General features: G+C 38.2%; 1 protein-coding gene across 2 annotated transcripts in view; it reads right to left on the reverse strand.

Annotated features, from left to right (window-relative positions):
* Window positions 1-201: 201 nt before the first annotated feature.
* The window catches only part of atp8b2 (ATPase phospholipid transporting 8B2), a 49,146-nt gene continuing 23,612 nt past the window's right edge, over window positions 202-25,735 (reverse strand). For both annotated transcript variants that reach the window (XM_060870737.1, XM_060870736.1), the window contains 16 exons: window positions 23,332-23,366; window positions 21,809-21,977; window positions 21,262-21,450; window positions 20,286-20,401; window positions 19,754-19,918; window positions 15,480-15,591; window positions 13,753-13,858; window positions 13,413-13,608; window positions 13,152-13,335; window positions 8,757-8,980; window positions 7,899-7,982; window positions 7,563-7,808; window positions 5,564-5,702; window positions 5,240-5,370; window positions 4,342-4,823; window positions 202-2,513 (listed from right to left, as the gene is read on the reverse strand). In XM_060870737.1, coding sequence (XP_060726720.1) covers window positions 4,347-4,823; window positions 5,240-5,370; window positions 5,564-5,702; window positions 7,563-7,808; window positions 7,899-7,982; window positions 8,757-8,980; window positions 13,152-13,335; window positions 13,413-13,608; window positions 13,753-13,858; window positions 15,480-15,591; window positions 19,754-19,918; window positions 20,286-20,401; window positions 21,262-21,450; window positions 21,809-21,977; window positions 23,332-23,366 — 2,573 coding nt within the window. In that variant the 3' untranslated portion in view covers window positions 202-2,513; window positions 4,342-4,346. The remainder of the gene's footprint in view (window positions 2,514-4,341; window positions 4,824-5,239; window positions 5,371-5,563; window positions 5,703-7,562; window positions 7,809-7,898; window positions 7,983-8,756; window positions 8,981-13,151; window positions 13,336-13,412; window positions 13,609-13,752; window positions 13,859-15,479; window positions 15,592-19,753; window positions 19,919-20,285; window positions 20,402-21,261; window positions 21,451-21,808; window positions 21,978-23,331; window positions 23,367-25,735) is intronic.

A 25,735-nucleotide genomic window follows, 5' to 3' on the forward strand; every position in this document is an offset into this window, starting at 1 on the left:
AGGCTTCATACAACCGTGTATAGGATAAGCAGTAGAGAAAATATATGAATGGATAATAATATAAAAATAACAAGACATTTCACTTAGACCTTCTTTTCACAAAGGTGTGACAAACTTGGAATTTATTTCATTGTTATTGTCAATGTGGTTTGTGTGTGTGTGTATATATATATATAAACACATGTCAGACACAAGACACAGTTGATTTTTAAATGCTAATTTTAATCATATTGACTAATTTTTTCATTTTATCAGACACACCTGCATGATGTTAAAGATTAAATCTGCAGATGCTGGTTCACAAAGTAACACAAGAGCTTGTCTCTTATTGCAACAAACACATGATTAAACAGGGGTACAATTGAACACATTTCAACTTTCAAAGCAAATTACTACTGTTATCTTTGCACCAGTAGGAGGAATGAGATTAGATTTACTCCAAACCCAATGAAACAGGAAATGTTGTGTGGGTATGTTTTACAATACATACTGTACAGCCATGTATTCACCTTTGCATACAACTCATGTTGAACATGTATCTAAGGCCACTTTGATATAGAGACCATTATTGGTCCTACAAACACGATCCATTGAGTGTGATGGTTTTTGAGTATGATGGGGTTTTTTTTTCCAGTTCATTCCTATAAAATCCAAAAGAGCACATTTATGGCTCTATGTACTGAGTACTCCAGAAGTTCAGCTCAGAACAGCTCTGAAACACCAATATGGTGTGATAAATGCGAAAGCTGAGCAAGAGTTTTATTTCATTTGAGTTCATGTTGTGTTCTCATGGAGAACTGCAGAATTCACACCAACATGAAAAGTACTTCACACATTGGGTCCATACCAGGCTTTATCCACTAAATTATTCACAGAATCAGGACATCCTCTAATGGTCTGTGTACAAGTTTCTATGAATATGACGGTATATAATCCATACCATGATAAATTATGGCAGAGTAGACAAAAAATATAGCAGGTATCTTTTGACCACTGATCAGCTCCGTCAATGCAACAATAACAAATAGTTAATAGCTGAATTTTTCACTTTCCTTTCTTTTCTTTTCTAGCATTCTGTAAAGCAAAACTGCAATTCCATGAAATACACAGACCATGCACATTATTAGGAATACCTGAACCCCTGCTCATTCAAGCAAATATACAATCAGCCAATCATCTGACAGCAGGGCAATGCATTAAACAATGCAGGTTTAAGAGCTTAATTTAATGTTCACACCACATATTATTTGGTCACTGTAGATTGCACTAACAGTCATGCCATGGCAAAAGTAATTGATATGACATTTTCCCAACCATTTAGATTTTTAATGTGATCAATAACCGAGGCTCTGATCGATACCAACATGATTTTATGCATTTCATTACTGCCACATCATAGGCTGATAATTGCATGAATAAGCAGTTGTCCTATTAAACTGGACATTTAGTGTCATTTGTGTATCATGAATATGTTTTCAAGTATTGCGCTTTCATGAGTAGCCATGCTACAGACCTCTAACCCATACTCATGTAGGTGGAAAGTGCTGTCAGGCACTAAAATAACAATCAAAGTAATCATCAATAAACTCCTTTAAAAGACAATGAAAAAAATGAAGAAAGAAAAAAGGACTTATGAAGTATGGACATTCTGCATTGTGTTTATCAATTATCGTACAGAACCTCTGCAAATAAAGAGAGGAAAAGACATTTACAACATTTGCACACGAGGATCAGTATATAACATAACTAAAGCCTGCTTATGTACAGTGTATAGGGGATTTACAGTTCAATGCATTGTCTAGTAGTATTGTCTAATATTAAATCGGGGCAACTGCACTTGAAGCGTATAACACAAGTCCGTTTGCCTCAGACAGGAACATACAGAAACTTTAAACATTTTCTGCAAAAGTAATGCTTGTGTAAAACCATGTAGTATTTGGATGCAGGAAAATCCTTGATGTCATTAATAAGGACTTTCCTTTACTGAAATCTCATCTGCATATAAACAGTTTTTAACTGAAAACAAATTTTTAAATATTTACCTGCAGTGAAAAGCAATTTTAGTTACTACATAATTTTGTGGACCTGGGCCTGTTAACTTGCACAATGACATTTCATTTCTATTTTTTTTTTCTCTTATAAATGAACACTTTTTTTTGCTTGAATCAAAATGTTATGCAGCGAAACGTACACACAACACAACAGAGACAGAAACAACAGGAAACAGTATGTGTGTTTTTAAGTATACCTTTTTCAGTGCTGTTGCTGTTTGCACACTTAGAGGTCTTTTTTTTTTTTTACTTATGTCTGTATATCACAATGCCAATGAGTTCTTGATATGAAAGGCCTTGTATTCAGTTAGATGTAAGATAAGTGAAACATTCAAGGAGGAGTTCACACTAAGTGTGTCTGCATCACTTGCCAGTGGATGTTTTCCCGACGGAATGAAGTTGATAAATATTGCTGGCTCCATTGTGCCGTGTTCCTGTCCCCAGGCTGCCAAACAGAGTTTCCTATAATGGAGAGAGCAGGTAATGCTGCTACTGAATAAAAGGCAGAAATGCCCCTAAGCAGATGTATCCTGCCATTTGCTTCACTTATGAATTAAGGATATTAAGGGACTTTTACAGGGAAATATTTTCTTTAATTACAGAATCCGTTTTTTAATGTATCTAATAATTTCCTTTTTATACAGTGTTTCACCTCTGTGAATCTTCTCTGACTCTGTCAAAGCATTTGCAGCAGAAGTGTAATCCAGTGTCAGCTACAGACAGACAGGAAGCAGGTTGAACCTTCAGGTAACGTGTGATGATTCTCACCTGAGACTTTTCACCACCTTTTACCAACCTTTCAGGGACTGCTATAACAAGAGAGCTAATGATGTAACTGGCTTAGCCTGCTGCACACACATGCCACATGGACAATCCAGAGGTGGTATCAAGTCACAAGTGAGAATCATCATGTAATACCTACAGGTTTAACTTGCCTCCTCTCCGTCCACAGCTGACGCAAAACTGCATCATGTTCATTGGACTTTACGTCCAAGTGTTTAAACATGTTTATAATACGAGTGATTACTGATTACACATGCATTGTACAAGGTATAATAAATATATACCTTGTATATACAGGGGTTGGACAAAATAATGTGAACAGCCATTGTTAATATTTGTGTAGGCTATTCTGACAATATTTTCATGGGAGCCCATTTAGCAGGAAAATCTATAACCTTTATAGACCAACTCTTTGTTTTATGAGCAATAGACTCCATGGTTAGGACTGCGTATACAAAGCATGTCAGGACTTCATCAGCAAAGAATAATCGTGTATGAAAATCAAAACTTAATGATAGGGTTTAATGATCATTGAAGACTAGGAAAGATTGTGTTCAAACAACACAGAACTGCTGCAGCGAAAGTGACAGCAGGACTTTATATCCACCTTAAAGACCAAGCTTCCACAAAAATAGTCCTCAGAGAACTTCACAATGGCAAAATCCATGGAGAAATTACAACTGCTAAAACCTTAATCATAGACATCAATGCAAAAATGCATAAAAAGATGGTCTTGTAAATATGAAACCTGGATACCTAAAGACTGGAAACGAGTGATATGGTCTGGACAGCCGGTTGAGTTAATGAATGGACAACCCGCAAGAAAGAGTACAACTTGGACTGTCTGGTTCCAACTGTCAAATATAGGGGTGGATCTGTGAAGACTCAAGTGACCAAATCTTGGTATTCTGCTGACCTTATCATTAGGTTACATGGTCGTGTTCCTGGCAGCAAGTATTTGGAAATTCTAAGTAATCAGAATTCTATTGTCCAAATGTTGGTTCCTAAAAAAATTATGCCGTATTTCAAGATGACATTGTGTCCATCTAAACTGCCAAAACAGTTCAGTCTTGGTTTGAGCTCCAGTATAAACTTCAACATCTACCCTGGCCAGCTCAATCGCCTGACTTGAATATTATTAAGCCAATGTATGAAATTCTGGAGAGAAATTGATAAGCAGGTTTCCTGCTCAAACCTCTCTTAGATAATACTATATTGCTATATAAACGTTACAAAGTGCCATTAGAAGATATTCAGAAGTTGGAAGAATCTATTCCAAGATGGTTGTATTAGATGCAAATGGTGGTCCAACACCTTATTAATAAAGAGATGTTATATATCTCATCAGTGTTTACATTGTTTTGCCCAACCCCTGTAAATGTTTGCACATACACATACACACACACACACCCACACACACACACATATGCAGTTTAGTCTTTTATGAACATGGCTGTGCGATTTCTTACGTAATGATTTCTATTTGAAAGTACATGCCTGTGTTTACCTGCACTATAAGACTGTAGCTTCAATCTCCATTTGTGCAAAATTTGTCTTGCTTAACTGGACATCACTAAGACTGTTGCTGGGGACTGCGTTCACATGTGTTTGTCCTGTGCTCTGTGGATATGTTTCCTGGGGGCCACTCAGAGAGGAAGATGTGGAAATGAGTAAGGCCTGTGAGTTGGATGAAGTTTGCTGAGGGGAAGCCGCTGTCTGTTTTTTCTTGCGGAGTGTATCGATCCAGTTGGTGCTGTGCCGTGAGGCAAAGTTAGCAAGAGCAAGTGTACTGAGGCGCATATTTTTGCCTGACGTGATCAGCTCTCCAAAGCCTTCTTGATGAGCAAACGCATAACCTGAGCGACGGGAGCCACCATGACAAGAACGCCCAAGAGCTGCACCCCTTGAGACACCCATGCTACCTACACCAGATCCAGCACGCCCACCAGGCTTCCACTTCTTCTGACGCACAAGCTGTGTGTACCGCACCTTGAGGTGTAAAAACAAAACAAAACAAACAAACAAACAAACAAAAAAGATGGAATCAACTCATGATGGCTTTCAAGAAAAGCAAAGGCAAACAGAGGGAAATATTTTTCTCACTAGCCTTGAGATGATTTCCATAATAATTTTTCATGGAATTAATTAATCCTGGGTCTAAACCTAAACACAAATATAACCTCAACAAACAAAAGAAACCATTTAGGCTTTTACATGATTTTAAATAAAAGTTGCACTTTGTTTTGTATATAAAAAAAACTAAATTTTATTTATGGGGACCAACCAAAGGTTAAATACAGTATATCAGATATTTCTCTCCTTGTGGGGACATTTTGCATATAAAAGCTTAACCCACACCCATAAACACCACATAGTTTAGCATATGTAAACATGTTTTGACTTACAGTATCCGACAGCTGGGGTTTAAGGTTTAGTTTAAGGAATCGAAAGGTAACCACAGGGGCAATGCAAATGACTGTAGCCAAAGCAATAGTCAACCACACCACTGGTTGTGCTAATGTGTTCTGCGCACTTCCTGTTGAGAAACAAATACATATTACACCATTAAAACTTACATACAATTTCCTTGTTTACCTCAAGTCAACCAGTTATCTATTTGTTTTTCAGAAGCCTAATAAACAAGTTCATCAATACTTTCTGTTTTATTAATTCTGTTTTAGTACATATACTTGGGGTCTGGAATGGTTTGGAGATCAGTGCAGCCTTACCCAGAAAGTGAAACTGCTTGGGGAAGAAGTTAAACAGGACGCTGGAGTGCAGGGAGAAAAGGATAGCGAAGTATGCCCCCAGAGAACCCCACACAAAGAAATGGTTAATAGCTGTCCAGTATCCTGTGTCCAGAGAGATCTACTCAAAGATACACACACATAAACCTTCATGAACAGCTATGAACTCAGGATTAAAGGTGGGGTGCACGATGTTTGAAAGCCAATGTTGACATTTGAAATCACTAAAACAAACACGTCCCTAAACCAAATGGGGGTCACCCCTGTTTTGATAGCTCTGCCCCACACATACATATGCAACCCAGGCAACTATTATGGGGGAACCTGCTGGGGCGGCTGGCCGAGGGGATATTTTTATCAATAAATGAACGCAATGAGTAATACTATGGTAATACAAATGTGTTTTTGTAGTACTGTGTGTTGTACCGTGAAAGGTTTATCTCCGTTTCACGCAGAAGACGTTCAGTTCTCTCCAGCGCTGGAAAGCTGATCCTATATTAACACGGGTCTTACTTCTTGCCTTACCTTTTTTCGATTTTCGTTTTTATCCGCCATGTCAATGTTTCAATCGCTTTCTGCTAATGTCACACATGCGCACTGAACGCTCTCTCCGCTGCATATTAACAAGACACGCCCCTTTATGCTCATTGGCTACACGTTTGTTTTGTTTGTCGGCCCAATTTCAAACAACATGCACCCCACCTTTAATATCATGTTGCAATATAGTCTTAATTCCTTAAACAATCCTTACGTTTGATAGCATAATAAAATATAGCATTCAAAAGCGTCTTATTTACATCAACCTGTAACAGGCACATCGAGTAACAGATACGGATTCACCTCTTTGACTGCACATCCAGTAGCTGTTTTTAAGTAATAAAAACAATTCTTTTTGTTTCTTTTCATAGAAACGTTTTCTGTTCATTATATAATGTATAGCTTTTGCAACTGTAGTTACTCAAGAAAAATACAGTACACCAATATACACCAAATACAGTATACCAACATGAACGATTTGACGATTGATCGTAATGTTTTACAAATAAGGGCGTAAATGTAAACTAAAGTGATGGAACATTTTCCATTCCTAACACTATCATGAAGCATTATTCCCATGTAATATGAGTGTTAAGTGATGTAGGCCAACATTATGGATGATATTACATGCACTCAAAGTGATAGAATTTTTGTCTCAACACACGTCCTCATGTGTTTAATGGTCTCCCTATTTATCCGTTACCTTTGGCAGTGCGGAATCCTCTTCTTTGTGTTGTCTTCATAGTCTCTGTTTGGTTAGTCTTGAATTTCGTTTTTTTTTTCTTTTCCCCAGTGTGTTTCCCGTTTTTTTGTGTTATATGTTTAATAAATCGTGTTTTTAGCTGTCCTTGCATTTGGGTCTTTTTAATCTCCACGAAGACACCCGCTTCTCTGACATTTTACAACATTTGCCAAGAAATAAAGGCCAAAATGCTGCAAACAGCTAATCCTATTCTATGTATGTATGAATTAGATGTCTTTAACTAGTATTAGCCAACTATGGCTTTGCAAAAAAGAGCGGATTTTGGTTATTTCTTATGTCTGAATACTTTTTCCTCAATTAATTATCATTATGTACTTTTTGTTTATAAGTACAAAGTCAAAAGAAATGGATGTGAACTTAGAAAGTGGATATACTGTATGCACTAAATGTATAGTATAAAACAAAAACACTCGTTTCCTCGCATTGTAAGATAAGATTCTCAGTTCAGCAGTAATTTGTGTGCAGCAATACTAGTGATTGTATGCACTTTTCTGTCCACAAAGCTGTTACAAAAACTGGTCAGAAACTAAGCACTGGTGAAGACAAATATGTTGTATGTGTATACAAATGGTTGTACACCAAGTGGCAAATGTTCTATTGTGTTATTATAGTGAGGAGAAGCTGGAAGATATAGATGTTTAAAAATTATAACTGACTTGGACCTGAAATATATTAACTGACCTGAACGCTGACGACGATGATGAGGGCCGTGGCGGTGGTGACTGCGAAGGTCTGATAATCAGCGAGCGGAACACCGTTGCTCTGTGTGGCTCGTGAAAGAACGCCGTATGGCACAAAGAACAGCACAACAGATGTGTAGATTCCTTGAGTAATGCAAATAAAGAACTCACGCTTGTTAAAGAGCAGGTTTAGCTGACCTGGCTCATACAGTTTTGGGTACTCCAGACTACGCTGCTCAGGGACATCCTGGGGAAAAGAAAGGATGGTGTGGGTGTTTTATGATCTTTTAATGGAGATTTCTACATTAGTTAATGTAATTCTTTGTAATGTGAATACCTGGTCGAAGATGCCCATGGCCAAAACAGGCAATGATGTGTACACAATGTTATAGAGAGTGATGAAGTACTGGTCATATACTGTCTAAATGAGACAGAAATACAATGATCAGATTTGGAATACACTTTATATAAATACAATATGCCATAACAGAATACACTGTATGGCCATCACTGTTTATGCCAGGGTCCAATCCTTTTTACTTTTTTGTTACCCAGGCAATGTATAGACAATTATGTCTTATAACGTCTTCCACGTTACTAATATTTTCGAAGTCTAGGTCCATGATTTCCCAGTTTTCATATCTTTCACAAGATTTTTTTACCTTATTTTGCCAAAACAGGCTGTACTTCAGTCCTGCAATACTGTAGTTGAGCATCCAAAATACATAGTCTTAATCACAAAGAGATGACACCTCTAAATGCTTTCCCCATTTAATGCAAAAAAACTGTAGGATGTCTGCTTCACAGCTCCAAAAATCCACAACTCACCCAAAGTTTCATAACAGTATTGATGAGAGTTATGTACGTGGTTTACATTTACATTTATGGCATTTAGCAGACCCTCTTATCCAGAGTGACTTGCATTTTATTTCAAATTATACAACTGAGCATTAAGGGCCATGCTCAGGGGCCCAGGGGCCCAAAGCCCAGGGGCCCAAAGCCTGGTGGACCTGGGATTTGAACTAATGACCTTCTGATCAGTATTCCAACGCCTTAACCACTAAGCTACCACATCCCCACACGGTTTAAGGTATATGAGGCTTAGCTGAGAGAGAGAGAGAAAGAGAGAGAGAGAGAGAGAGGTGTTTTGAGTTTTCATATGGCATTACACTGCCTATAGGCACAACCATCTGACCTGCGCAGAAAAACCACAGAAGAAGCCGAACCAGAAGTGCACCATGGTGAAGGCAAAATTCTTGTAAAAGAAGTAGCAGAGGAAGCGGCACATGCGCAGGTAGGACCAGCGGCCGTGTACCAGTAGGAGTCGTTGCAGGAAGCGGAACTGGGAGATAGAGTAGTCGGACGCCAGCACTGCTTGGATACCCTCCTGTCCACTAATTCCCACGCCTATATGAGCCGCTAGATATAGAAGAAACAGAACAGAGTGTGCACGGATTTATATGCAACGTGTATATACAAAATTAAAAATGCAAAATGTATATTTTATATAAAATGCATTATATATTTTGTAGCTAGCTCAGGGAACAGCTCATAGACCAGTAACTCTCCAGAGCTTGGACACTGAGTTGGTGGATAGCTTCAGTACCTAGGTGTCCACTTAAACAATAGACTGGACCAGACTCCACCTTCTAAGGACACTAGGGTCCATTAGTGGATGGGTCCATTTACCTTATTTGTATACCTCTGAAAATATAAGCTCATTATAAAAGCTCATTATAGGCCTTTTTTATTTGTGCAACTCAGTTTACTCAGTTTTTGCAACTCAAACTCTCTTTAATCTATTTTATCTGTTTGACGGCATGACAGTAAAATATCGGCATCGGCCAAATAACGATACTATACTTTACGAATAATAATAAAAATTAACGTTCATGTGCATTCCAAATGGCTGGTCATTTTAACCCATAAGATGGAGACCTATCAGAGTTCTCACCGTGAAAAATGGAGCCTTCAGAGGGAAAAGGACACAATCAGGGTTGGACTGTAATGGATTGCAAGTAACATTTTTATAAATTAACATCTGTATTTAGTTCTAAAATGCAGTATTCAGAAAGCATTTACTGTACATTTTAATTCTGTAGGAGAAACCTTTTAGTATAGTTTTCTCATAGAATAATTTCTAGGATCATTGCCCCTTAACCGAACTTCATTTTTCTACCTAAAACCTTCTTTCAAAATATAAATTTCGTGTAAAAAAAACAAAACAAAAAAACAACAACATGATAGTGTGACTAAAGGGAGCATGTATGAAGTCACGCGGCTCTCTGTGCAACACTCAGAAGTGATTTATTTACATTTACGGCATTTAGCAGACACCCTTATCCAGAGTGACTTACAACTGAGCAATTGAGGGTTAAGGGCCTTGCTCAGGGGCCCAGCAGTGGCAGCTTGGTCCTGGGGTACAAACCCATGACCTTCCGATCAGTAGTCCAACACCTTAACTACTGAGCTACCACATCCCTATTTTAGACCTATTTATTTCAGGTCTGATTTGGAAAGATCATGTTCAGAGATACTGTGGGCTTCATTAGGTTTTAGTATTTATTACATCTCAGGTAACATACACAGTATTTCATCAGGGATAGGCTACTTGATTATGCAGTCTGCCGAATGTATTGTTTGATATCAAATAACAATATACAATAAACTATATTGTTTCAATCCTGCTGTTAAAAACATTCATACTCGAGTAAATACTGAGTACGGCTGATCAAATTTTTCTCCATTCTTGCTGTAAGAAACAAGCATATGCTATGCTTTCGATAGAAATTTAATTGTTTTTTAATCTGATTTAAATTAGCTAGGTACTGAAATACAGATTGTACAATAAAAATAGGAAAGGGAACATTACTGTCTAGTAAGAAGCATTTAGTTTTTAATTCTGAGCTTTGATTCTCTTTCGTTCTACATTTCTCTGGCTGGTCATTAACTTGCACTAGAATTTGTGACCTCTCCAAAGGAAAAAACAAGTGGGTGAGTCAGTAAAAGGGGAAACATGTTGAGAAAAGTCTATAAGAGATTTAGTCATAAACACCATTGCTTTCCAAATCATTCTTGTTCTTTAAATGTCAACAGTTGTGACATAATTGGGTTTAGTGAAATACTTGCTCTCATATACATACATAAACATTGCACAGACTTCCAAAGCACCGATCTTCTCTTTCTGAAGAGATACATTGGTTGACATTGTGCTCATCATGCTAAAAGTTTAACTGAACTGCCGAATTAGACTTGTATTTGCAGCTTTCCATTATTCCTTCTATCCTGAGTACAACCACAGTTCCATATGAAGACAAGAACCCTGATAGTATTTAACCTCCACCACTATGCTTCACTATGGTATGGTGTTCTCTGACTGATATATATCTTTTAAAATTTGCCCAATATATGATCTACATGGGTCTCTTAAAAATATAATACCTTTTACAATGTAGTTTGGGGTGATTAAGGCTACTCTATATCCTATATATTTGAAGAATTCCGAGAGATTGATGTCCTGTAGCATCTTTAATATTGCTTTAAGTTTCTTCTTATGCTTTTAACTGTCTTAAAGGTGGGGTGCACAATGTTTGAAAGCCAATGTTGACATTTGAAATCATCAAAACAAACCCGCCCTTAACCCAAAATGGGTGTCACCCCTGTTTTGCTAGCTCCGCCCGACACATACATACGCAACCCAGGCAGTACTTTTGTAGTACTGTGTGTTCTACCGTGAAAGGTTTAGCTCCGTTTCACGCGGAAGACGACGTTCAACACCTTGAACCCGAGGCAGAGGTAACGGCAGGTATCCGCCATGTCAATGTTTCAATTCAGCTAATGTCACACGGGCGCAATGAACACTCTCTCCTCCGCATATTGACAAGACGCACCCCTTGCTGCTAATTGGCTACACGTTTGTTTTGTTAGTCGGCCCGACTCAGTTTTCTGAAGCATTTTTCAAACATTGTGCACTGGATACTATAGTACATCTAATGATTTGGAAGTTTGTACCTTTTGACAGTGCGATTTTGTACGTTCTTTGTATACTCTTGCAGAACATGGGTTCAGCATTTGAATGAAACCAACATGATGTCAAGAAAATCCTACAGAAACAGTTGATCATTTTTTAAATGGTAGGAGGATATGAAGAATCATTTCACTGATGACAGGTGTATGATAATTACTGAACACAGTCACATGCCCTATTATAAAAGACTATTATACGTGCATAAGTGCATAACCTGGTTATTACAAGTTGGAATTTTTCCCAATTAAAATTTTTAATTCGTTTTTCACTTGAATTTAGCTGGTTGCTATATCACCTTAAAGGTAGAAGACCTGATATTATTTATATTAGTGTCATTTTTACATGCAGGGGTTAGGGGTTCTAAGGTACTGTAGTATGCATCATAGAAATAAAGCTTTGGCAGCAGATACATTTTTAAATATTTTTTATTTTATATTATAAAAGTGCTTAAGTGCTTGCAAAACATGCATCAGACATTCACAAGTATACATTCCACAGGCGCACGCACACACGCACACACGCACACACACAAACACAGATACACATACACACACATACACACACACACACACACACACACACACACACACACACACACACACACACACAAATCTGACATGATGATTGTTTTTCCTGGCTGGGATCCTTAGATTTATTGGAATGTGGACAAGTAGATTTGGCCTTTGGGGTCAGTGATAGAATTTCCATACTCTTAGACTAACAGTAAACAGTATGAATTGAAACAGCAAGCTCATAAAAACCTGGGCAGGCAGCAGCATCTTCCTGTTAATATAAACCTGGCAGGTTGTGATGTAGGGATCAGTACTCCTATGATTACTGAACAATGCAGGTCATTTCTATTTACACTAGTGAGCGTTTGCCTTTAGTAGAAAGGGAAATGCTGGAGCAAGGGGGAAGATCTGTTCTTCTCATCTAATATGCATATAGCCGGCGACAGAGGGATAAGAGATCGAGGGGAAATATTACAAGAACCACATGGTATTATTGTCAGGCCTACAATGCACATCAACTAAATATAAAGTTGTTGGTGTCTAATATGAACGCTACGACTATTTTCAGGACCATCTCAAAAGAAAGAGAAAGAGGAAGAAAAGTTACTTCACTTTTGCTTGAGAAAGATTGGAGTTATGTAAAAGGAGGTTTTCCTGGCAGTGGGTGAATATTTTTAAAAACATACCTCTAGCTCTATTTTCAATTAGGTCTAGAATCCTGTTTCAATTCTTACAACCCGGATTACTGAGTTGAACTAAATTTCTTCTTTATTTTCCTCCCTTATGCATTTGGATTAGGATTTTACTTAATATATTCATTTTGGATTTTTTTCTTGTCTTTTTTCCTAATGTGAGTGTATATTTCTCATTGTTTGCTCTCTTCAAGGTTATTGCCTACTATAAAGATTACGAAAAATTATATGCAGATTATACCAAGAAATTCTAATTATAGTATATATATTAGACACGTGTGGAGCCAAAAACGCCCAGCCATGAAAGTCAGTCCTTAACATGAGCATTTCATGTGTTCAGTACCAGAACTCTAACTCACTCTTGATCATACTGACGTCATTGGCTCCATCTCCGATGGCGAGGGTGACGGCTTTCTTGTGCCGCTTGACGAGTTCGACCACCAAAGCCTTCTGTAGAGGAGTGACCCTGCAGCAGATCACTGCCTTACATGCACATGCTGTCTCGAAAAATTCCTGCTGCATGTCTGACTCCAGTGCATGAGCCTGCAAACAGAAACCAAAATTAACCATGCGTTAATGGCATTTTTCACTAAGCCACCAATTAAATTCCAGTCACTCACTAGGCTGTGTCCACTGATAACAAGTGCAAACTCTCCATTGATGGACTCCAGCACTGAGGTAGGTTGGGACTGGGTTTGGGCACCTTTCTCCTGCTTAGCTGCATCTGTCTCAATTCCGTTACCCAGCTCTTGAGTCTCTGCCTCTTTTCCACCATCTCTTGTGGGGGCAGACTCCATCATGCGCTCCCTTGCTCTCCTGCAATAAAAGAAGAGAATCAACCAAGTGGTACATGTGAGAAACAGAACAAAGGAGAGAACTAACTGATTACTTGATAGACCAAAGATGGATTGGTGGATGAATGGGCAGAAGGATGAGCAGATAGAATATACTGTACCATACCTGAGGTCTGCACGGACACTTTGGACAGTGTGCCCATTAACAATGAAGATCTCTGTCATGTCGTCAGTCAACATTTTACATGAGTAGCCAATATTCACCGCTGTCTCTATGAGGGCAACATTATGGCATATTAAAATAATATTTTGTATGTTAATTAATAAGCATGCAAAGTATAATGAATGCATCACAAGTAAACGTACCTCCTTTCACTTTTTAGAATCTTAAAAACAGAAACTAAAATTGGACTTAAGTGGGAATATTACATTTTTGGCCTTGGCACACAGTGCTACGTACATTTGCTAGGAACTCAACAATGCTCATCACCCTGGGAATAGTGACTCATGTGAATCATGGTGAATCATGTTGTGAATCATGTGAGATGGATAGCCAAATACCATTTCCAGGCTGCAAGTTACTTGAGGTTGAGACAGAGATTCTGCTTGCAACAACAAAACAACCCTAAGCAGACTGCCAAAGCTACAATGAAGTAGTATACTGAAAATAACCACTCAATATTTAGACCTCAATACGGCTGAGAATCTATGGCCACACATGAAAATCTCTGTTCACAAAAGGACTCCGTCCAATCTGAAAGAACTTGAGCAATTTAGCCAAATAAGGAAATGAGGAAAATAATCAGAATATGGATATGCATTGAAATATGCCAAAAAAACAAAGCTTCAATTGCAGCCAAATGTGGTATTAATCCAGGGCAGTGAGAACCCAACCTTTTTTGGGGTTATGTGTGAATACTGAATACAAATACTGAATGCTGGTACAGTAGAGATAACCATCTGTCACTGCACATATAAAAATGCTATACAGTATATCTTGTTCACGCTCATACTGTAACAGGTCTAGCCTGCTACTAGTTGTTCCATTCCTTACCTATAGGTGGCAACCTTCAGGGTGTTGAAGGTATATAAGGTAGTAGAAAATGGCTTCGACCTGAGCTTGTGGTTTACCAGGGTTTGTGCTGGCTTCAGTGAAAGGCCTCTTGATGGGAAACTGTTGTTTTTATTACCACTGTAATGCTTTGACGTTATATGAAAGACTCTTATATATCTGGCACTGTTTGTTGTGTACTATTAATGAATACAAACTTGTACAGTAATTGAGTTCATTTTGTATTTATAGAAGGGCCTTTTGAGTCAGTCCCATTGCATGCTTAAAGCGTAATACGGACAATGGGTTAAAACGGTGATTGGATGAATGCAGTTATCTTTATTTGAGGAGATGGCGATGGAGATGCTGTAAAGCACTCTGAAGACTCGACACGATACGGATAAACTCATCAATTCCTTGCAAGAACATTTTTGCTTTTGCCATCAGTGTTGCTGGCCTTCTTAAAACTGGACATCTACCCAGATAAGACTTTTGTTTTTGTTTTTCAGTTGGAATTCCCTAAACTATGTTGTTCAATGACTTGTGTCACATTGTAATGCTGAATCTCACTGTGGTATCATATGTAATGAGGGTAAAAGTAGGTGAGAGTTTCATATAAATAACTCTAAGCAAAGAGATTGTTTTCTGGCTGCCTTATTTTACTGAGTGGTCTGGATCATCAATTATGTGAAACACCACCCCCCCCCCTCCCCTTCAAATATATAGCTAGCTTTGATTTAAGTTTGAACAGAGAGGTTATAATACGATGAACGTAACGTCCTTTAGTTCTTATAGCGCAGGGTTTGTTTTTTGTGGATGTTGTTAATATGGTTCTCACTCACCCTGTTTGTCTCCAGTTAACACCCAAATCTTAATGTTAGCCAGTGACAAGATAGCGATGGTCTCAGCCACACCCTCCTGCAGCTTATCCTCTATAGCTGTGGCTCCCAAAAGCTATAAAGATATAAACATATAAAGAAAAATAATACATGAGCTACGTACACAATCCCCATGAAATTATACCTTATGCAAGATCTGACACTTTCACTCTCACTCATTTTCTACCGCTTATACCGATACACCCTGGACGGAGTAAGATCTGACACCAAGTCCCCTATTTACTCTAGTTCCTTTGGAATTAATCAAATTAATCCTGTATTATCCAGACAATGAGCTGATTTGAAATATTAGTCTGCTTATATAAACAAATTAATATATAGTGTCACTTGAAAGTTTGTGAACCCCTTTAGAAAGTTCTAGATTTCTGCTTAAATATGACCCAAAACATCATCAGATTTTCCCAAAATGAGACCACGTAAACCCAATCAAACAGATCAGACAAATATATTATACTTGGTCATTTTTTTTAATAAGGAAAATGTTCCAATATTATATATCTGTGAGAGGCAAAAGTATGTGAACCTCTATCTAATTTCAGTCAATTGGATGAAAATCAAGTCGCTGTGAGTACCCTTTTTTTTTTTAAAGAACAGTGATATATCAAAAACAAGGGAAATTTCTGAGAACCTCCAAAAAAAACTTTATTGTTGCTTATCAAGCTGGAAAAGGATATAAAATCCTTTTAAAGTGTTTGGACTCCAAAAGTCTATAATCGGACAGATTCTGTACAAATTTAAGACCACTGTAACCCTCCCCAGAAGTGGTCAACCAACAAAGATCACACCAGAAGAAAGACAGTTAATAGTCTGTTAATATTCTGTTGGGTCAGAAAGGAATACAGGGTAAATTCTCAGCAACTAAAAGGCTCTTTTACTTTAGCTAATGTTATTGTTTGTGAGTCTGCCATTAGGTGCACACTGAACAACCTCGGTGTGCAAGGCAGAAGAGTTGCTAGGAGAAAGGCACTACTCTCCAAAAAAAAAAACATTGCTGCCATTGAAGTGGACTACTGAAAAAATAATTTGCAGAGGTTTCATCTTAAACTTTTTGGTTTAAGATGAGACGCGTTATTGTTGGAAAGAGGAAAATACTAAATTCCAGCATAAGAACCTTATACCTTCTGTGAAACATGGTGGTGGTAGTATCATGCTTTGAGCCTGTATTGCTGCATCAGGGCCAGGAAAGCTTGCCATCATTGATGGAACCATGAATTCAGAATTATACCAGTCCATTCTAAAGGAAAATGGCAAGACAATTGAACTAAATCTAAAGAAAAATGGGTCATACACCAAGACAACGATCACAAGCATACAGGTCCGTCTACCACAGAATAGTTTTAGAATGGCCAAGTCGATGTCCTGACCTTAATCCGAAAAATAAATTGTGGATGAACCTAAAGCAAGCAGTTCATGTGAGGACACCCACTGAAATCCCAGTGTTGAAGCTCTTCTCTACTGAGAAATCCAATAAAATTCTTCCAAGCCATTGTGATTCAAAAGTTGCCGGAAACTTGCAGTACAAGGGCTCACAAAAGATACTGAAACAAAGCTTTACATACTTTTGCAGTTCATATATATTTTAAATGCTGGATAATTTTTATCCATAATTAAATAAATAAGTATAATATTTTTTGCTCATTTGTTTGATTGCATTCACTTTGTTTACTTTTAGGACTTGAAATCGGATGTTTTGGGTCATATTAGGAATAGGAATTTCTAAAGGCTTCACAAACTTTGAAGTGACACTATATATATTATATAACAATAAGATATATAAAACATTCTGAACATTGAAGTAGTGAGCTTCTTGGTAAAGCAGTTTGGGTAAAGAGTTAATCTTCCAATCTATTGACAAACATGATATGCTGTTTTACATTCATTATTCATGTACGTTTTAAAACTGAGGTAATTAAAAAACGACTTCTAAATACTTGACAACTTTTGACAGATAATGCGTCTAAATCAGGGTGTCACTCATATGGCATATGGGTAGGAACTGACCCCATAAACGTTCCATCCTGGCTTCCCAAGTGATTTTAAAATTGTATGAACTGCAGAAAGCTTCCACAATACTCTCCTGAGATTCCAGTTCATTCACTAATCTTTCACTAATCAGTCAGTGTCTACATTGATGAAATACATTCATGCCATAAAAACATAACTGGCATGATAACTGGCATTTACACCATTAACACGTGTGATCTGGCATTTGTTAATAAATTAAACACTGTAGTAGAAGTAGAATGCCACACTTTTTCCTCCTTCACATTGTTGGAAAGCTTGTATTTAATTTATGTTCAAAGCTAGCAGTCAGTTATCAGGTATTGGTTAATTGGTTGAGGAGCAGTTACTTTTTCATTGGGCTACTAAGTCAATTGAAAGGCTCTGGGACTCAAGGGAGATAGATAGTTCGAGCCGAAGTCTCCAGATGGTAGTTGTGTAGTGGCCAGGCTACTAAATTACGTTTTTATAGCATTGATGATTCACCAGTAAGTCACAAAAGAAAAGAAAGCAACTAAAAAACTGATGGCCTTGTTTGCCTCAGAAAAGATCAGCGCTCCTGAGACCATTTTTAGAAAATGACTGGGCAAAAATAGCATCTAGTTTAAAGGTAAAATACACTGCTAGTTAAGAGGAACATGAAGACTTATTTCATATTTACCAAAAAACACATAACCCCCAAAGCCTTCTGAGAAAACAGTCTGGGACAAAAGTGGAAGTTTTGCTGTGACATGTGGCGTAAAGATACCACAGATTTTAGCAATAAGTACATCATACAAACAGTCAAAGGTGGTGGTGACAATGTGATGGTGTGGGCGTGATTTATGCCTCGGCAACCATCATTTACATAACTATGGATTATGCTCTTTATCAGAAAAAACTGATGTGCAATTGGGGAATTCAGCAAAACACTGATTCAAAGCATATGTGAAAGTCCACCTAGTTTTAAAGGAACCAATGGTAAGGATTTAAAGTGGCCCACAGAAGTGCAGATTTGATCCCTATTCAGATGCTGTCACAGAACATGCTTAAAAGTCCTCCACTGTGGCTGAATAAAAAACAGTTCTACAATATGGATGATACCGTATAGGTCAGGGGTCGGCAACCGAATCCGGAGCCGCAAGTGGCTCTTTCATCCCTCTGCTGCGGCTCCCTGTATATTTGGAAAATAAATATTTAATTTAAATTTTTTATTTTAGTTAGTTAGTTTTTTTTCAAAAAATGTAATTCTAAGATTATGATGCTCTTGTAACATTAAAATAAACCGTGTTTAATTTTTTTGTCACTCAAAATATGCGCCATAACCGCCGACTTGCGAAATCCGACACACAGAAGCAGACGCAGTTTTGGTTTGCTGCAGCCGGCAAGTTAAAATTTTGATGTCATGAATACGAAGACATTTTATTTGAACGTAACCTTCAACCCAGCGTCTTTTTTGTTAAGGTTAGTTCAAACTGTTCAAAATATTTTTGTTTGCCGGCAGAAATAAAATTTCGTTTACTCGGTAGCAGGTCATTGATTTCATAAATGCAACACACTACAGTTTTTTCTATACTTTCCATAAAGGTAAAAAAAACGATATATGCAGTGTTATCTTCATTTTAGATGTCAAATGGGTTTTGTGGCTACCTGTGTTTTTTTTTCTGTGGGAAACGGGTCCAAATGTCTCTATGAGTGTTTAAGGTTTCCGACCCCTGGTATAGGTGTTTAATGGCCTTCGTCTTCATCAATAAATGGAATTGTCATATAAACAAAAAAAAAAAAATTAAGATCTGTAACAATGAAACGCAACAAATCCGCAAAAACTGAGACTGAATATCTTTAGCCAAAGTGTATGTAAACCTTTAGCCTTAACCCTGTAATCCCAAATCGAGGGAATGAATACTTATACAAGCCACTGTGAATACTCCTTGTGAATCCTTAACCATAACCTGAAATTATGAAATTAACATTAGACTTGGCGTAATTGGGGATTTAATATAAAAATCAGTTAACGGCTCACATCACTATTCGGTAAAGTCAGCTGTGTCACTTCAGCTAAGTCCTCTTTCCTTAGTAAAATAATTCGTTTAGATTAGTGCAATGACTTTTAACATATCCAACACCCAACACCTTAGTATGTTATACCTACATGTTAATACATTATCCAGATTTGTTGTGCAGAGACCTTTTACAGTATACACTGTTTTTCCAAACCATCCATTGTGGTACAGTACCATCATGTCCTGTTCGATCTCCTCATAAGCATCAGCCAGGCGATCTTCCCTGAAATCTGTAGCTTTTTCAGCACCACGGAAACGCTCTGCCCACACCTCCCACTGCTCCTCAGTCAGATCCCGATAGGCCAGCACCAGCGTCCGTAACCCGTCACCTGCATACTCCTATTCACAGACCCACACAGACATCTGCACAGTTTCTTACTGCTTTAGACATTGCTAAATATAAAAGATAATCTGATTCAGGGTACTTCTAGAATTCCTAGCTATAAAATCCTTGCAGCTGTTGAAGCAGCAAATATTCACTATCAGAACTAGTCCACTAGGTGGCAGAGTTTAACTATTAAATTACAGCAAACGTCTAACCTGTTATTCAAACCTAGAATAAAGTACAAGAAATTAAAACCATTACCCAGTGCTGTTTTCTGTATTACTTTACTTTAAATTGTGAAGTGATATTCTTTGGTGAATATAAAATATTTTGACTATGACACAACTACACAAGCAAACAATCAAACACGAGCATACTCACGCTGAGGTGGTCTGAGGTTATGTTCATTAGCTCATGGTTGCAGGAGTGAATTCTCTCAAACAGCACCGTGTCTGCTCCTTTACAGTACAGACGAATATGGCCCTCAGGAGTCCTTACTAAAACACCAACACACACCCACATACACACAAATGTAAATAAATGCTCTATGACAAAATGCTCTTTTGCTATTTTCTTTTTAATACATTTTTTTGTTTACATTTATTCTGCCTTTTAATAGAAAGAACTATCGTAGCCCATTAACCTGTCAGAATCTATAAGTCTACAAGGTCATTCATTCACTCATTTTCTACCGCTTATCCGAACTACCTCGGGTCACGGGGAGCCTGTGCCTATCCCAGGCGTCATCGGGCATCAAGGCAGGATACACCCTGGATGGAGTGCCAACCCATCGCAGGGCACACACACACACTCTCATTCACTCACACAATCACACACTACGGACAATTTTCCAGACATGCCAATCAACCTACCATGCATGTCTTTGGACCGGGGGAGGAAACCGGAGTACCCGGAGGAAACCCCCGAGGCACAGGGAGAACATGCAAACGCCACACACACAAGGTGGAGGCGGGAATCGAACCCCCAACCCTGGAGGTGTGAGGCGAATGTGCTAACCACTAAGCCACCATACACCCAGTCTACAAGTTGACTGTCCATATCATCTGGTATGGAGTTGTAACCTCTAGTTGGTATTTCACAACAATATAAATCTAGCAAAAAAAAAAAGTTGGTATTGCGTTACAATACCGTTTGTGTAACGTAACATTTGTGATTTAGCCCAAACAATCTGTACTGTAAGTTTGGTCACGTATGTGAATATGTGAAAAGTTGGTCTTGAATTACACTTTTACTGTATATAAACGACATTGTGCACTGTGGATATTAAAACTTTGAAAGCAAGGTATTTTGCAGAGTAATGGTACATACTTTGTGTGTGTGTGTGTGTATGTCATACCTATGACTGACATCCTCTTGCGGATGTTGTTAAAGTCCAGGATGGCAAGAAGTGTGTATGTGACAGCTTTTCCCAGTTCCTGCGTAGTGATAGTTCCAGGCGTACGAGAACGGAACACAAAGCCAAAATTGCGTGCTGCTGTCACTAATGCACCCTCGTCAGGAGACTGAGCCTTATACACCAGATCTCCTGCAGACAAGTAGAAGAAGGGGCAGATACAATTGAGGAAACAAAGCAACATAATGAGTTAGATATAATTGCATTACTGCCCTGAATCTGCCAGCCCATATCCCTCTAATTTTATTATAAAAAATGATGAATTTTTTCTGATTTAAACCAGATTCACAATTCAGGTTTCAAAGTCTAGGTGTACAAAATTGTCCCTCAGGATAACAAAATGTATAATGCTCAAACTTAATAGTTACAACCTGTCTTAAAAAAGAAAATTGGGCTTCTATTCTATTCTATTCTATTCTATTTAAACAAAAGATGCCAGTCTCTAAAAAAATCATTAACAAGAACAAGGCCTAGATTTGTTAGCAAATACCTTCACTTTTCTCCTCACTCATGACAGTGTGACAAAGAGATAGAAGACGAAAAAACTCATGCACTGTTGGCTCCCCGACCTTCACAGCTTCCAGCAGCGATGAGTCGTAGAACCGAAAATCACAATCAGCCAACGAGTTCCATGTGCTGAAATCCAGAGGCTGAGCCCTCTGCGAAATGCCAATATATCATTAGACTGCATAAAGCTTAATAACCTTTAAGCCCATCTTTACACATCTTGCTATATAGTTAATACTTAGGGGGAAAAAGTTATAAATGTAGACAAAGTGCACTGTAACTCATAGAAACAAAAGCATATGTTATGCAAGAAATATCTGATATGTTAATTGCTTTTACAAGAGAGAACGGGGCAAGCAGCAGCAGTGGGCAGGGGCACTAAAGGGGCACCCAAATATGGGTTTTGCAAACCCAATCAAAGTTGTTTTTTTTTCTATACAAAGGGAAAAATAACAGAAAATGCCAGCATGATTTCAAACTTCTGATTGGTTTGACAGTCTACAGCCAAAAGAAAATGATCTGTCTGCTGCAGCACTTCCTCTGTAGCACAGAAGAGTATTATTGGCTTTTTTTCTTAGTTTGTGATTGTTGTGCAGTAACTAATAAATGCTCATAACTGTAATTTGACCGTCATTTAAGTTTTTTATTTACATTTATTTGACTGTCTTTACAACTTGATGTATGGTGCGATGTATCGTTTATAGAGAAATACAAGTGCTTCATGTCTCTGTTGCTAGCACATCAGAGAATACAGCTATATTCCAGTTTATCCTCTATAAGCATTGGACCTCAACAAGTCCTCAACATGTTCCCCATAGCAGAGCCATCTTTAGGCTATTTCAGTCCAAGATCAGTCGTTTAGTGATATGAATAACGACCTATCCCAGGCAATTGCCCAACTTTTTTACCAAAGCATGCTTTGGGTAATACAGTATATTCCTCTCATTTAAGTGGCATTTTAAGTGGCATAGGGGCCTTACAGAAGCATGCAGAAGCAACAGGGGAAACTAACGTACGCTGTTGGGTAAAAACACAGCTTGGAAAAAAAACGCTATTATGTCAAAAGCATCCTTAGTGTAAAGTTTGTGTGTAAACGGGTTAGGGTTCTGTGGAATTTTGTAAATATTGGTTATGGGGATTATTATGGTTATGGGGTTATCGTTATGGGGTGTTGGAACCACTACCGCTGATTGCCCACCTATTATTGTACCAGCCCTCTGTGTCTAGAATTGGCCACGGTAGCAACAACACTGTCTAAAACGTCATTACATGCCTATGTTAGTCCGCAGATCAAGACAATACATGACATCAAGGAAGAACGAGAGACCCAGAGCAAAATTGTATTTGCCAAAATGTCACTTACAGTGTCTAAAAGTAAAAGGTCAAATGTTCATACGTAGCTTTACATCAATAAAGCATTTTTGTGCTTTCACCCCGTAATGTCTTCACTTTACCTAATTCTTTTGTATCATGTTACATTAATGGCATTTGTAAGGTATTACTCACTTTATGCTGAGTTCCTGGAATGTTCAGTACTTCACCTGTATGTAAGAAGAGAAAAAACAGTAGAAATACACATTAAGTAGATTAAGTCTTTTGCATTCGTTGTTCCTTAGGGTTAAGGTCTGTGATTTATAACACTGGGAGGTTAGGGGAAAAATATAGCTGATACTCAATGATGTTTTGGGTTGTGTTTGAATAATTAAATTAGCAGATAAATAAATTAATGAAAAAAATATTGAGTATTTTTTTTATATATTTTAGGGCTTTAAAGTATTTATTAAATACTTTATTTTTGTCACATCCTCACACGTCATGGACTCGTTTCACCGTGGCCTACAAACTCACACTTCCAGGGACCATATGCACTCTCATGCTCCCAGTCGCCATCATTCTAGTTGTGTTTACTGTACCTGTGTTTGGTTATGTAGTGTATGTTTGGTTCAGCACTGGTAAACTGCACCTTTGTTTCAGCTGTGAAGTATACTATTAGTCCTTTCACAGTCTTGACATGTACAGTACTAAGCCTGTCTTTATGCTCCTGTGTGTGCTGATTTCTAGAGTAAGTATATTCTTTGTTTTCAGCCATGATTGGGTTCAACCTGATTACATACAGTATATCCAGTGACCTTTGCCTGTTTTAGACCCTGCTATTTGCTTAAAGGTGCCCTTCCACACAAAACCGTTTTTACTTACAGTATATTTTTTGATATGTGTTAGGTCCATATGTGTTTGTGTTGTGTCGTGAATGTGAAAACGAACTGCTACCTCCCCGGTCAGTTCTAGCCACTTAAAAGAAATAAGGGGAGAAATCAGGTCAGTTGGAAAAGCTGCTCAGTGTGACGTAGTAATGATTGAGCTCATTACTATTCATGAGCTCTCCCACTTGCGACCGCGCCCCCAGAATTCGTGTAGCTCAGTGAGTTTCCTATACAGCAAGGATGGCTGAACGTCAACGGGCTTGTGAAGAAGCCATTCTGCCGCAATTCAAGGTGATTGTAAACAAAGTTCCTCTAGCCTAGGCTACTTATTGCGCTGGGTGAATGAATAGTCATGCTCTCATATCCTAGCGGTTAGCCAATCGGAGCCAAGCAGCATAGCTCATTTGAATATTCATGAGAACTGGCGCAAATCGAGCTGAGTCTTCCTGCAGGCTTTCTATACCACACTAGAATGGCTTGAAACAAGGTAACCGAGGGGGGGCACAGTGGCTTAGTGGTTAGCACATTCGCCTCACACCTCCAGGGTCAGGGTTCGATTCCCGCCTCCGCCTTGTGTGTGTGGAGTTTGCATGTTCTCCCCGTGCCTCGGGGGTTTCCTCCAGGTACTCCGGTTTCCTCCCCCGGTCCAAAGACATGCATGGTAGGTTGATTGGCATCTCTAGAAAAATTGTCCCTAGTGTGTGATTGCGTGAGTGAATGAGAGTGTGTGTGTGTGTGCCCTGCGATGGGTTGGCACTCCGTCCAGGGTGTATCCTGCCTTGATGCCCGATGACGCCTGAGATGTCCCCGTGACCCGAGGTAGTTTGGATAAGCGGTAGAAGATGAATGAATGAATGAATGAAAGGTAACCAAGGCATTTTTTCCACAAAAAAATGTTACAGAGTCCATGGTAAACTTCAGACAATACCAAAGTAATGAAATACGTGTGGCAGGGCACCTTTAACTTGTTCTGGATTGTTCACTATTCATCCTTGTTCAGTGTATTTTGAGCCTTTTTCTAATGTGTTATACTGTGTCTGTTTTAATGATGCTCAATAAATGGCCGGCATTTACATCCTACCTCCAAGAGTTTGTGTTCATGACGATCAAGTCATAGATTTCCTGTCTATGGTTATAAAACATGAAAAGATGAATCATTATAGGAGTTAAGATTTGTCACTACCTCATTTAACCTATATTTTGCTTGTGTATATTTTCAATGATTATTAGAGTCAGTTATTGTGCAATTATTTGGCTAAGAGTTGTAAAAGGAAATAATTGTCATGTATTTTATTAATAAATTAGATTTCTATGCCTATTTATGGTTTTAAGTACATTTATGCACTAATCTTTGGCACTACACTTGTACTGTATCCACTGCTACAGGTGTAGCAAATACACTTAAATACACAATCATAGACAGTATGACATGCAGTAAAATGCTTTTTTATGACGGTTCATATTATGAAAATAGAATCAAATAGAACAGGGTCTACAAAGGGGATGTAAAAAAAAAAAAATAAACAATAAAATAAAATGAATAGCATAAAAAAAGTCAAATAAAGTAAAATAAAATAGGATAAAATGAAATAAGCTGTACATTTGTCTAATAAATATACAACATTCATTCATTCATTCATCTTCTACCGCTTATCCGAACTACCTCGGGTCACGGGGAGCCTGTGCCTATCTCAGGCGTCATCAGGCAT

Source organism: Tachysurus vachellii, chromosome 5, assembly GCF_030014155.1.
Source record: "Tachysurus vachellii isolate PV-2020 chromosome 5, HZAU_Pvac_v1, whole genome shotgun sequence".
Lineage (NCBI taxonomy): Eukaryota > Metazoa > Chordata > Actinopteri > Siluriformes > Bagridae > Tachysurus > Tachysurus vachellii.